Source organism: Ambystoma mexicanum, chromosome 8 (assembly GCF_040938575.1).
Source record: "Ambystoma mexicanum isolate Mex_15411 chromosome 8, UKY_AmexF1_1, whole genome shotgun sequence".
Classification (NCBI taxonomy): Eukaryota; Metazoa; Chordata; class Amphibia; order Caudata; family Ambystomatidae; genus Ambystoma; species Ambystoma mexicanum.
The window spans coordinates 1269983565-1269998685 of NC_090929.1; the positions used below are offsets into that span (position 1 = coordinate 1269983565).

The 15121-nt window shown below is 43.1% G+C and overlaps 1 protein-coding gene across 6 annotated transcripts in view; it reads right to left on the reverse strand.

The window, feature by feature from the left end:
- Positions 1-4793: 4793 nt before the first annotated feature.
- BLNK (B cell linker) overlaps positions 4794-15121 on the reverse strand; it is a 1905158-nt gene continuing 1894830 nt past the window's right edge. For all 6 annotated transcript variants that reach the window (XM_069611389.1, XM_069611390.1, XM_069611392.1 and 3 more), the window contains one exon: positions 4794-5295. In XM_069611389.1, the coding sequence (XP_069467490.1) occupies positions 5176-5295 (120 nt within the window). In that variant the 3' untranslated portion in view covers positions 4794-5175. The remainder of the gene's footprint in view (positions 5296-15121) is intronic.

Consider the following 15121-nt stretch of genomic DNA (forward strand, 5'->3'; position numbering starts at 1 on the left):
TGGTCCTGTTGCTGATAAGTAGCAAGCTCTGTTCCATTTGTTGAGTGGTACCTCTCATGGAAGCAAGTAACTACCTGCCTCCCGCAGGCACATCCTGGTAATTGAAAGAAACGTACACATGTGAATGAAGCATGACGCTATTCCAGCACCTCTTCATTTGAAATTGAAGCAGTTACCATATTTCTTGTGGGGTACCGTCCATTATATGAGGTGACACCTATTGGCTTGCTTTACAGGCGCAATATGTGTCCATACAATTAACCATATGTACCAGACTTGAAATAAGCAGTGCGGCTTTCTTGCATTAGTTTACATCAGTGGAATAATTTGGGTTACATTTATTTTAACAGAACAACATTTATTTTAACAGAATGCAGGAGATGATAATGTGATGACTTTTGTCAGGGATACTTGGATGAATAATTTAATAGAACTAATGGAAACACTTATCGTCAGATCACCTAGATATGGGAGAGTTTGGTCTGGGAGGGTAAGATCCAGGCAGTGGTATAGAGGGAGGGTGCGATGCAGACAGTGGTAGAGGTAAGGTAAAAGTGTACAGCCCGGTTCACTTAGATGTAAAGTACAATCTGAAAGATGCAATGAGCTCCATCTGGATACATGCAAGGCCAATCAAAATTTAAACAAAGGAAAGGCCCCGCCTGGAAACCTGCAACATACAGTATGTATAACAGTGGAATTGTCTAGAGTAGTTATCTAAAGCTCAACAAAATAAGAGGGCCTCCTAGTATGCCAAAAGAAGGGCAAATTGCATAATAAGTTTTGCAAGAATACCCAGATGAAGAGACAGTGTTGTAATTGCAATGGGTTTCTGTGGGGGCACCTATATAAATATGGAAGGGCTGTGTCTGGGCCAGAAGAGTGTACTACAGTGCTTGCTGTGCAGGTGTGGTTTGCCTTGTGGAACAATGCTTTTTTCAAGATTGCTGTTTGAACATACAATAAGGACGAAAGGGGGTATCTTTCAGCTTGGAGGGTAGACCTGAGTTACAGTGAGAAGGCAAGGCAGTGTAGAAAGTAACACAAAATCCATTATCACCTTACCTGTTTGTAGATAAACCCTGGTCCAGGGGCTGCTGCAGGAGTTGGGTGCCAGGCAGACAACTAAACCACAGACACCCTTAGTGTCAGGCCTTCGTCAGCTATCCAGCTACCTTAGTGTCAGGCCTTCATCAGCTATCCAGGCAAGGCTGCTTTAGGCTAACCAGAGAATGTAATGTAAATTGTGCATGTTTAGGGGAAAGGAACAGGTGTCTTGCTGAGCCTATAGGTGCAATAGGCTACAGCTACAGCTTCTTGCACCCCGACTCGGTACACAAAAATGAGAGAAAATGGAAATCCCCAGGGCAGGAAATAACAGCTCCTTGCAACACGACTCTCAACTCCAAGTACAAGGCAACACCTTGCCCACGCTACCTCCCCAGACTGGAATGATTCAAGTGGCTTACTGCGCCCATAGTAGACCTTAATTTCACAAAGGGATTGTGGGTATGTGAGGTGGTAGATGGCCTGTGAAAAATATAGTTTAAAACGAGCGAGTGATGCATTTGTTGGTATAATGTTATTATCAGTACTGGTTGTCATATCTGGGTATTAACCTAATTCGCTAAACTGCATCTTCCTAATCAGATGCTTTTTCAAATAGAAGTTATTTCTTTAGGGGTATCATACAAAATATACACTAATAATGACAACCAGTACTGATAATAACATTATACCAACAAATGCATCACTCGCTCATTTTAAACTATATTTTTCACAGGCCATCTAACAACACACATACCAGAAATGCTCCCATGAAACACAGATTCTTTCAATTCACCTTAAAAATATCCAGCATCAATATTTGAAAGTGAGGTAAGAGATCTAATACAGAAGCATCAGACAGCTCTGACTCGCCATGTGATAGCCCACTATATACACTTGCCTTTACTGCAGATGGACTAACAATCAAACCCATTTGGAGGCATATTTGACATTAACGCAGATGCATGACTCTACAACTGTTAATAGCTGTGTATGATTTTGGATCAACCTTAGGGTGAGTAGGACTCTGCATAATTAGATATATGTATGTTGTATACATACTTATTACAGACGCGTGTTCTACTGTCTATATCGGATACTGGTTTTTGAATAACTCACGATTAGCTCATTTGTTGGTCGTCTGTGCACAATTGCATGACGGGATATATGGTGTGACGTATAAGATTTTGCAAGGATTTATCTCTATGATCACGCAATGATGTAATCAAAATAACATATTGGGAGGCTCCAAAAATTAATCAAATTGCTTAATCCAATTCTACCTTCCTTTTTATTTTTTATTTTTGCATTGAATGCTAATCCTCCACTGACTCCAACCCTACAACCCTGGCCTGGCGTGTGATGCAACATGGTATGAACTATCCAATTTTATGATTTTCTTGTGATATTTATTTCTTCATGATTTAATGTGAATACTTTGAATGTTATGTATAATATTACCAATGGTGTCATGCGTTAATTATGGAATTTGCAGCCTTGACAACGAGCAGGAGTCGAAACACGTGTCGGCTGGTTTTCTTATTGGAGAATAAAAACATCACATTTCATATGATTGGGACATTTGCAACGTCTGTTTGAAATAATTTCGCACTGAGAGGACTGACCTTGAGCGCAAGATACTCCCACGAAGCTCAATCTCAATCTTTACAGTTATTTACGAACTCTGTGGGAAGTTTGAGGGGGTTGTATTATCTCGCTGCCAGGCATTTTTGAACCATATTACAGTTGGGATTTTGGAACTAATCCAGGGTGGTCACTAGCGCACCGACAGAGACCGATCCCACAAAATTGATTCTTTATCTACATTTATACGTTCATGCTTGTTCATGTCAACTGCTTGTGATTATAGTTGAAGTGGCTTAGTTTAATGGTAGAGGATGTTCATATATTGCAATGCGCTATTATATAAGGTGATATTTTGTAGGTCATCCACTTTGGGAGATGCTGCGAAAGAATAATAAACAGTATACATCATAACATTAAGTGCTGAAAACTTCGGGATTCTCGTCCAAACAATTGAATATATGCAATCAGGTTGTTTTCTATTCCAGAGAAATCTAACTCTTAACTTGTTGTATTAATTATGCTGTTTAAATGGAAGTAAAATGGAGGGATGAGTTCATGTACATAGGTACACAGTCCGTAATTACAGCAAAGGTCAACATGTAACAAATGGCCTGTAGACACTTTATAGTCGCAAAATAACAGAGGAAAATGCAGCGAAAATGTGTTTTTATCACTTTTTTTTAATCAATCTCTGACATATTCCCTCACAGACTGAGAATCTCATTGGGACGTCCATACTGTGGGATTACACACTGTGTGTAGGAAATTCACATGCCTCTCCCATGGACTGGCAGGATTCTATCGGCCGTTGTTGGCTGTTAAAAAGCTTGCTGTGCCCATTGGGATGTCTTCTACTGTCGGCCGCCATGTTTTTCCATTGCAGCGGCCATTACTGTTCTCTGCTGTGAGCACATGCGAAGATCAATTCTGATTACTTGCTTACCCAAGTCCTTGGGGGCTTGCAACGTATGGCTCTACAGATGTTTTGGACTACAATTCAAATCAGCCCTAGCCAACAGAGTGAATGGTAAGAGATCATGGGAAATATTGTCCAAAACATCAGGAGAGCAACAGGTTGCAGATCCTGTATGCAAATAAACACAAGAATTTGCTTTGAAGGACCCCAGCTGCTGAGCTGGATATGGTTGGAGGTTGTGCCAGACTTTGCAGCATGAAAAGAATAAGGTTTTAGTGCCTGTCGCTGCATTGGCATTTTTTGGGAGGCATCATCATTGCAATGTATGCAAGTGGTCAAATTGATACATCTGCTGTGGGTGGAAGGGCTAATGGGAGTATTACTATGGATCACACTAGTTAGTAAGAGCACCACTGAAAACAAGCTTGTGACACAGGTTTACTGTCCCATAGAATACCATAGCTCACAGACTGGGCAACCCATAACCTAAGCCAGCGCAGATGCCTTCTTATAAAAGGATAAAATACAGACTTCGACAGATGCCATTGCATCACAGTTGAACCCAATTAAAATGTTCAAACAATTGCGTAAATTGCACATCAAACAGGCCCTCTGTGGGTCATTTCCGTCATTTGCACTGCAGAGTGCAAAAAGGAGGTGGACAATGTTCCTTTGTGCCTCCCTTTTGCACTCAGCAGTGCAAAATGAGTAAATATCACTCCTGCAATTACTCCTGGTGTAAAAAGCAGGCGGAATCCATTGGTCGTACACAAGAATGAAAATGTAATGTTGGTGTAAGACCGTGTGTTTTTTTTAAGGCAGAGAGGGTAAAGGAGGCAGAATCGGAACTCCCATTAGGCCGCCCCCTCCCACCCTTCAAAAAATACAAAATGCGCCTCACCATGATTGAAGGTGTTAAGACAGGTGTAACATCTTTATCGCTGTCTTTAGCAGCTTCATTTAACTTCCGGGGTCTTGAATCGTGAACGCGAATGTGAATTAGGCTATTCACATACATTGATGGGTTGTGCAGATGTAGGCGACATTCATGGCCATTGCAAGGATTTTTACACCCTCTACAAAGTGCCATTTGCCGCCACCGGCATAAGAACAGCCCTTGCTGCCTGTGGGGGGAATGCTTGCATGTCCTGCTGGCAGTGCTGTAGGTAGACACCTAGACACTCAAAATGCACAGTGGTAGTTGGTCTTTGGATTTTTTTTTTTAGTAATACCCATTTTCAAAGACTATTGAACATGTTTTATTACAGAAAAGCATTTCAATATATAGACATGAAATATAATACAACACAGACATCTCAAAGAGGCTATTGTTGTTATTCACAGAGCGTTTTCCAATAGGGTGCTGCCATTATACACTGCTTCTGTGAATTAGGCCCCATGTCATGCCGGGTATGTAAAGTCCACCGAGCAAGTAGGCTATCTTTTGCACCCTCTGCATACCCCATAGAGGGTCCTGAAGATCATGTGACATTGAGGTGCACTGAATGTCTTCCATATAGGCCATGTTTATGCTTTATTTCGTTATTGTGGTTTCCAGAGCGTTTCTGTTTCCCTGGTTATTTACGGTGGTGGCGTCATGCGAAGGAACGCGTGTCTCTGCGTGACTAGTTGACTCTGACGGCGTGCCTCAGTTTTGTGGAATCTTTGGTGTTGTTCTGGCTGTCGATTAGCACCAGAGGGCTACGCTGGTGATTCTGTACCATTTCAGCAACACTGCTAAACCGCTGCGGAGTGAAAGGGAAAGACAGTTCAGTGACCGCAAGCACCCAACGTAACTTCTTTTTTTCCACCGAAAGGTGCTACTTGACATTTTCTAAACACACTTTTCAATTCACTAGTGTTCCGTTCTTTGTTAGTCGAAAAGGGACTCCAAATGGTTCAAAGACCCTTGTTTAGAATGACAGTGCAACATACACATTAAAGATATCATCTTGCAACAGGTGAAGATGACGTTGCTGAAAAAAAGCTCACACCATTCTTTTCTTTGTATAGGGGTTTAGCTCTCAGCCTAACTGAGTCCTCTAGTCGTCACATTTCAACTTTTCGATTATATAACAGTCCTCAGAAATGACAGAATGTATTCATATCCTCTGGTTGTGTTGTCAGTGGGCACTTCCTAACTGGAAGGACATTCATGGACATAAAAACAGCCCACACAGGCACATCCTGTACTCTGAAGAAAATGACCTGGCTGCATTGACTAGCAAGCAACTTCACTTTTCAAAGCCACCGAAAAGCGCTTCTAAACAATACCCTTTTCTATCTTCATGGCACCCATTAATTACTTTAAAAGGGGAAAAACCATGGCCAATCTGGCCTAATGTAATGTAGCGCTATCATTTGAAGAAAATGACGCACCTTTGAAGTTGTTGGTTGAATAAACCGTGATATACCCAGAACCTCACTATAGGGTGGGCCTGCACCATTCACACAACAGCCTAGGCCTGGGTCTGCGTAAAATAAGGGAGATACATACTTGCAAACCCTACAGATTTAGGCAGTAGGCTACTGCTTTTTAAGCAGTCCTACCACCTACAGATTTGGGTGACAGATCATACCGCTTTTTACAGTGAAAGGTAATTTATGTGACTCTAAGGCAGGCTCCAGGGCAAAGCATGCAACACATTAATTAGTCTGTCTGTACACTGGGACTGGTAGGTGATTACTTTGATTGGGCTCAGACCAATCCACTGACCTGACAGCTATGTGACTCTGTCCTGCACTCTTGCCAGGACAACCCTTAGGTGAACCACCAGTGAAGCCAAGTGGCAGAGCGTAACACCATCACACCGCATCTGCCTATCAGACCGAGGGGGGTATCAGTCTCCATGTCAACTTGCACTGCAGGAACACATATGTACTGCCCAGGCCGCTGCTACAAAGCAGTGGCAAATGTTACCTACCAGCTCTGTGTGATACCAGCTCTGTGTGATTACCTTCTGTGACATTAGGTAATTGCATTTATTGTTAAACTACCATTCAGAATTATTCATTTTTAACATTTGAACATCTTTCCATGTTGTGCTGTTTGATGGGTTGTGTATTTTAGAATGGTGCCAACAATTTATGTTTTGCATTGTCCTGTGATGTCATTGTTATGCGCATTATTATTTGTGAAACTTGAAAAATCCTACATCTTTTTGGCAAGAGAATGTTGGCAAGTATGGAGATCTATAGTGTTTACGTTTGCACTCTCCCACAGACCAGGCCGAAGTTTAAGCGTTTACAGGCTATCTTCATTGCAATGTACCTAACAGATGCGACCAGTCTATCACCCAACTGAGTGAGTACTCATCGTAATCGACAATATAAGGCAGAATGGACCCTACCAGAATCTGAACATATGCAATATGCATGCAAGGACTAAGAAAGAGTCTCTCTCTCTGTCTCTCTCTCTCTCTCCACACACCCCCCCCACCCCCTGCAGTTGCACAGGTGCTCACAATCACGGGGGCTGCCTAGCATTTATTGACATCATTGCTGTGTTAAGAAAATGCCAGTCATAGATTGGTTACCGGATGCTGCTCGCTCAGTACAGTGCAGCAAATTCAGTACAGCCTCCTACTGGGTCCTCATACATACTTTTTTTCAATACACGCCTTGTTATTACCACAGAAATTACATGCGAAGCACTCTATTAGTGTTGGGTTATGGGACAAACCAGTGTCTCTGATGATAGCATGCTAAGTGCTAACGTTTCAGTGACCGGAAGTGGCGAGGCATTTGCTTCTGAAAGCTCACTCAAAGTTATGGTGAGCTGCCTTCTCTCAAGACAAATAAGCCGAGTTACAAAAGGAAACCTTTTTATTTGTTTATAACTCGTGAGTCTTTACAAAATTATTAAAACATATACAAATGCACATTTTGTTTCCACCAATGCAAATTTCAATCATAAAGTTTGTTTTTGTAGTTTCACATTTTCTGCACATCATGTAAAATAATAAATTGCATGCCTGTGTCAAACAATGACCACATGACTCTTTTGCTGAGTGTCTTTAAGTTGTGCAAGTATATTTGGAAATCCCAGAGGATACGATTTAAGTTCACATTACAGTACTTGTAGGCTTCAAGATCGGGACAAAACCGACAACCATATTCTTTTTACGTAAATTATTTTTTATAAGGTTTTATATATCTGGCAGGTTGGTTTACTCTCTGATTTGTGTAATTTTTGCGTATTTTCTATAAAAGGAGTATTCCAAAAGCTAAATATTCACATACTGGCCCGCAATTCCTGCCCGTTATTGTTCCTACAGTGGGGCTTGCAGGGATATGGGCGTCCATTTCTTGAGCGATTGATAGTGCTTGCAGAGGATATGCATGGTTATGCCCTCAGCAGTTCAGCAGAGAAATTCACTTAAGGCTTCCAGAAGCCAGGCTGGCCTTACAGACCGCATCCTTGAATCTCAGATTCAAGTGACATGCCATTTCAATGTATAGTGCAGAGGTCAGCTGTGAAAAATCAAAAGTGGTAAAAAAAATGCAAACCAAAATTCTCGAAACACTTCTCTGTGGCACTGATTCATATAGCTGTCTGAAGCCTGACATACATACATACATACTTTTTTATACCCAGATTAATAATTATTAGAGAAAGGAACTCTACTCATGTCATCTTCTCTCCTTCTTCCCCATACAGGGATATGCAGGAATAATCATACCAGGTAGTATTGAGAAGGCTGCCGGTCACGTGACCAGACCAATTTCCAGCCTTCCTGGTGGCTACATAAATACTCCAGCCATCTCCAGGCAGACAGCATTGAAGAGGCTGCTGTTCAGGTGACCAGAACCTGCCACTCAGCTGCTCCACCCACCACCAGTATCCTGCCTTCTCAGCTGCTATATAAGGACAACAGGCCATCTACAGGCAGACAGAATTAAGGAGGCTGCTAATCACGTGACTAGGGCCTACCATTCAGCTGCCCCCCATCAGCTATTTCACCAGTTCTCCTTAGGCATCCTCATTGCTGGAATCCTCTGCATAGGACAAATGAAGACAAGGACTATGTCTGTTTGTGCCTGTTAGGGGATGTTCAGGCTAAGGGCCAATTACTCTGCCCTTCACACACTAGACATCACAATGTGTCTGCTACCACCACAACCTATTTCCATTCTGACTAGGGTTCACACAGCCAAGCGCTCAAGGAACAGCTTCGTCAAAATCCCCTGCACAACCCTACAACAAGACCCAACTACCTGCACTTGTTAAGATGGACAGGGATACTCTGAGAGGTTAGCCAAACCCAATCAAGGTAAACGTGCAGGGTGGTCAAGGCTTAGTCTCAGGAGAAAGTGAGTGGGTTCGGTGTCCACAAAGTGAGGTACACAATAATTCAATTTACACAGCTAAGTACAAAAATACTATATTTATTATAGGCCCAAAACACACACTAAGAAAGGAAATAAACAGGTAGTATTATCACACAACACTTAATAAAAAAATATATACATACAGTCACCTTTATGTTTGCAGGAATGCATGCAATAACTTAGTAAAATAAAAGAAGGTAAGTAATGATGCAGTAGAATGAAACCAGTTGACAAGAATGATACCCAAAGTTTATAAATACCATCCCTATGATGTATGGGGCCTTATGCCCAAAGTCACAACACTTCTTCCTAGAAGAGGGGACAGATGTAGGAAGAGTTCTTGCAGTGGTGAAAAATGTTACAGAAGATACTTCAACAATGTTACAGGTCAGTAAAATTATTTTCCTATCCTTGGGAAAGCGTTTGGATCTAACGAGATGAGCGGCTGAATGCTTTGTAACTAATCAACCACTGACTCTAATTTTCCTAGTTGACTTGGTGAATCAACTGGGGGTTGGTTTCCCACCATTTGTTCCATTGCACGATGTCTACGGGTTGCTTGGTTCAAGGATTTCTCCAGACGGCTGCTAGTGCAGGATGCAACCCCTGGTGAAGAAGGCACTGAAGTACTGTGAAAGATTTGCAGACAGGGCACTGAGAAAACTCTTCATGAGAGCCTGCTTAAATCTGCTCCACACCAGGTAACTCTTGGCTATCCGATCTCTCTCTCCCACAGCCACTTGTCGGCTCTGTGACAATCAAGATCAATAAGAAAATTTAAGACACTTGCTTATGACTTGTCCTGAAATGATCAAGGAAAGAGAAGCGTACTTAGCACCACTTATATCCTACCCGTCGGTGTTAGACGAAGAAACCGGTTGGAAACGACTAATCGCAGGCGACTCAGCCAGATGGTCTATGGCGGCCGTGAAACTCTTGGACATAGCACTCAAAAAGGCTAATCCGACCACGGACAGCAGCGTGCCGGTGAAGTAAGACAGTCCTTACCAGATAATGGACCACGCAAGAGAAGACGAAAGTGGTGTTTTAAGTACAATATATGAACTATGAAACACGAACGCCAAAAGTTGTAAAAATCTTAAATGGTTAAACACAATCAAAGAAAATCAAAAAAAAGAAGGCAAGTAGGATTCACCAATGCAGGACACTTCTGGACACCTCACAGGACATGGAGGGGATTTCCACCGGCTGTCACCAAGCAGTTACAATGGCAGGCGTCTCTCCGGTCACGGTTTAAGAAAATTGGCAGGAAGGTGACTTGCGGCACGTGCTAGTGACCACTGAAGTTCCGGGTGAAAACGCAGAATGGCAATGCTTCTGACAAGGTAGCCCACTGGAGAGCTGGTCAGTCCACTTGTTGCTCCAGGGACACTTCCGAAGGTTCTGGATCCCCGAGAAGGCATTGAGACTGGTTGTTCCCACCAGTCCAAGGGTTGAAGCACTGCAGAGGGCCTTTGCAGATCAGAGAGTCCTGCAAGGCTCCCCCGGCCAAACGCAGGAAGGGATGTCAGGCCTCTTCAGGAGTCGTCCACGGATCTTCAGCCGGCTACATAGGACACTTGGCTCCAATGATGGAAGCAAGTCCAAGCCCACTAATGGTAAGGATCTGCACCATTCAAATAGTCTGTAGTGGTCCAATTAGGGACCACTGTCGGTTTCACTCATGCTCCACACCTAGACTTCCAGGTGACACAGGGGTGGAGTGGGACCAGGCAGCCCCACCCACTTCCTGGGCCCACACAAAAATGGCATGCAGTAACCTGCAAAAGCAACAGATTTCCCAGGTGAATGCATGACACTATATGGAATTTCCTTACTTGAGAAGGCCGGAAGAAGGCCAAACAACAACAAGGCCAGAGGAAAAGTTAAGAATCTTGTGGCACGGCCATTTTCGGACACTAGCCACGTTTAGTAGCCAGATGCAGTAAATGCGAATGGGCACATGAAAAATAATGCAAAAATGGTAATGTATCTGCTGCCATCAGCTTGTCTTTAGACACATTTAGAAGTAGCCAAAAATCCCAAGTGTGAAAGACTAGGGTGATACACAAATATACCCACTGTACTGCACTGTAAGATGCTGTGTGCAATGTTTAAAAGTTACCTACACAGGTAAAAAGACAAAAGGCTTCACTTCCCAGTAAAAGTCGGGACAGGTTCAAAAGCAAAATGTTTGGGGGTCTATAGAATATGGGGGGGGGGGGTAAGTTGCCTAAAGAGAAATCTTTCCTAAAACTCGCCACCCCCAGACTATGGACAGGGGGATCTAATCCATCCCTGGATGGGTCTTCTGTTCCTGTTGGCTATACATTCTGGACAGTCTATCAGCATCGCTATGTTGTGCACCTGGCCTATGCTCAATGGTGGTCAAAGCCTTGAAGGCCTATGAACCACCCGAGCACCTAGATTATCTCCCTTCATGTTCACCTGAGCTCTCTGTCTTTAACTTGGTGGCTAATAAAACATATAGGATATTCCCTGCCTTTGTCATTTAACTGTGAACGGACAGCACCTATGCCAGAGGCACCTGCCGGCACAATAAAAGGTCTCTACTAATCAGGTGCCCTGAGAACAGGGGCCTGACTAAGGGAATCCTTCAGGCCTTGGAAGGCCTTCTCACACTCCCCAGATCAAGACACTTTCTTAGGATTAGTGAGGGCAGTCAGAGGGGCAGCTATGGTGGCTTAGTCTGGTATAAAGTTTCTAAGTTTCTGTAATACACAGTGAGGTCTAGAAAAGCCCTCTCGTGTGTTTGGGTTGTGGGGGTTGCCCAGTCATGTACAGCCTGTGCTTTGCTGGGAAGAGGCTGAATCTTTCCCCTACCAACCTCATGCCCCAGGTAGGTCACAGAACCATGGCCAATTTGGCACTTGGTAGCCTTTATGGTCAGGTGGGTCTTCTGAAGAGCCTGTAAGACTATTTCCAGGTATCTTACATGTTATTCCCAAGTGGGGTTCAGGAATGCTATATCATTCATATATGCAACTGAGAATTCACCCAACCTATTCAGAACATGGTTGACCAACCTTTGAAAAGGTGCAGGTGCCTTCTTCAAACCAAGGGACATTATCCTGAGCTGGTAAAAGCCCCCCGGGTGTTGAAAATGCAGTCTTTACATTGGCATTTTCTTACAAGGAGATCTGCCAATACCCCGCAGTGAGGTCAAAGTTGCTAATGTACCTGGCAGCAGCTAGCTTGTCCACCAACTCATCTGTTCTTGGAATGGGATGAGCACTTGCTTTGGTGACAGCATAGCATTACGAGCACTGCAATCCAACCAGAATCTGAAATCAGATGTACCTGCTTTTGGCACCAGATCCACAGGACTAAACCAGGGACTACTAGAGGAGAGGGCTCTATCACCCCTAGATCCAACATTTTGTTGACATCAGACTTAATGTAGGATTTTACCTTGTCTGACATCCTCTAGCTCCTACTTTTGGTAAGCACACTGTCTCCAGCGTCAATGTCGATGCTTACACTAAGGTGTCAATCATGGAGTGAGAACAAGGGGAAAAATTACCTAAGCAAAGTTTTCACCTCAACTTGCTGCTGTGGAGCCCATTGGAGGGATCATTTGACACCCTCAATGGGGCCACCAGAAGTGATGCCCTGGAACAGGTCAGGGGGAGGCCCAGATTCCCCCTCTTCCCTATCTGAAGCCAGAAGCAGGGCCCCCATTTCAATCAGAGGGATGAAAGCATTCAACCTATTCACATGGAACACTTTGGGAGCCTGACCAGGTCTCCCAAGGTCCACTAAATAGTTAACCTCTCCAAGTCTCTAGTCTCTCAACAATGTGGTAATGATCCGGCCATTTATCCATTAAAGCTCTAGGCCTTATAGGGTTCATAATATGTATTTCTTGGCCTGGGGTAAAATGAGCAAGTGCGGTCTTCTGGTCATACTAATGTTTGACCAAAGCCTGACCAGCCTTTAACTTATTATTGGCATGTTCCATCATCAAGGCCATCCTCTTCCTCAAGCCTAATGCATAGTCCACTACATTGGTAGTTACAGGTGGAGCAGGCATCTCCCATCCCTCCTTGACTATAGCCAGGGGCCCCTGATAGGGTAACCAAACAAGAGTTTAACCCAACCCCACCCCTTCCTGAGCGACCTCTCTATAGACAAAAAGAAAGTATTGCATCAGGAGATGCCACTTTCTCCTCTGGGGCTCCTCAAGAGCTCCAATCATGCCTTTGAGAGTTCTGTTGAATCCCTCAAGTAGGCCATTGGTCTGTGGATGATATGCGGATGAAAATGTGTATGACATCCCACATTACGCCCACATGTCCTGCATATACTTGGACATAAAGTTGCTGCCTCTGTCAGACACAACTTCTTTAAGGAAGCCAACCCTAGTACATATGCCCAGTAATGTTCGAACAACTGACTTGGCAGTCACTGTCTTTAGTGGCATAGCGTCAGGATATCTTGTACAAAAAACTACAAATTCTCCTAAAGAATTTACTAAAAATCCATATGTAAAAAATTCTAAATTAGATGGTTTGTTATTAAAACTCCTTAACTAAATCCTGAACACCACGGTCATTGTTTCTAAGAGGACTGTGTGTAGAATCCTGTGGACTCCTAACTAAACCCCTGCCTAAAGTCTCTGACCAGGTGGCCAGGCAATGGCAGACACTTTCTGACCTTGGAGATGGTGTTCTGCAGGAGGATCACCTGGGAGGACAAAGGACCCATGAGGGGGCTCTGTGGGATGAGAAACAGTATGTATCTTCCTTTAAGGAAGACATCCCCTTCATACCCAAGTCTGTAATGGCTTGTTGTCATAGTAATCTTTTTGTTCCACAAATTAAACCTCTAAATGTGAATAAAAACAATCACACATCCCTAGGCATTGGGAGAAATAAACCCCCTTCCAAAAGCCAGGAGATTTGTAAAGCTACAAACGTCCCTAACTCCCAAAGGTACAGTGAAAGGAAATCCATGAATGATAGCAATTTAAACTCTAAAGAACTTTATTCCTATTTTCAATTGAATCTGGAACTAATTCTTATGATATTTCCTTAAAGAACGTTAGGGGAAACAGAAATGTATTTAAGAATGAAAATCAAGCCAGAAACTAACTTTGCCATTAGGGACTTCAAGTCCCATAATTCCCTAAGTACTAGGACGAGGAAGAGGGCTAAAGAGGAACAATGCTGGAGGAGTGGTCAGATTGTTAGTAGAAATGAACCACACATGAAGGAGACTGTGAGGATTAAAAGGCCCCCTCAGGTGCAGGCCATGAGAGAGCAGAACAAGCAGGAAGAGCAATGTAGTCCATGTATACAGCCAAAGCGGAAACAGGAGGACGGAGAACACGCAGGGACCAATGTTAATGAGAAGACAGTAGTGGGTCCTGAGAGGGTCTGTGTCTCCATATATCTTAAGTGCAGAGGTTGTGCAGTGAGAAGCATGCAAGAGGGAAGCTTGCCCTAACAGGACCTGATGTGCAGAGGCTGCGCGGTGGGAAGCGAAAGCAAGAGAAGCTTTTCTTCTCAAGAGGCACTCTACGGTGGCTGGCGTGCACCAGAGAGCCTCCGGAGGAGAAGAAGCTCCTGTTACAAGTGGCGAGGGCGACGGTGGGCCAAATGAAAATAAATGAGTCTAAATGAAACCATCAATCCAAATACTACAATGATCATGATGTAACTTAGGCAGGCTGAAGGTTTGTTAGCACATAATCGTAAACCAAATTTGCATAGGCATGCAACATTGCAAGAAGATTACAAACTTAGCACCCATTTAAGATATTCCACTCCAACAATGTATTCATACCGGTTACATGTCATTGTAAGGTGTATATCCAAAATTGTTCTCACTCCGACAGTCGCTGTTCTATGGAGCAACCCCTGTCACCATTATTTGCTTTCTCAATCACTAGCCATCTCAAATCCTTCTCAATATGCCCTGCCTTCTTGTAGTATCACCAAGGGTGAATTCATTTTTTTTTTGTGCTATGGTTTATTCATCAAATCTTTCACAAATGTTATAAATAAAAATACAAAATCCATGAAATACAATTTTACAATTAGATTTCACCAGTTAGAAGATTACATAATGTATCTAAAAATCTACAGAATGACAGTATTAGAACCCAAAAGTAGCCTATTCCATAGATTACAGCCAACATCCTCAAAATCTATATTAATAAAGACATTAAAGTGCAAAATGCGCAGATCCATAGTTTTTTCTGCTGTAAAGTGTGAA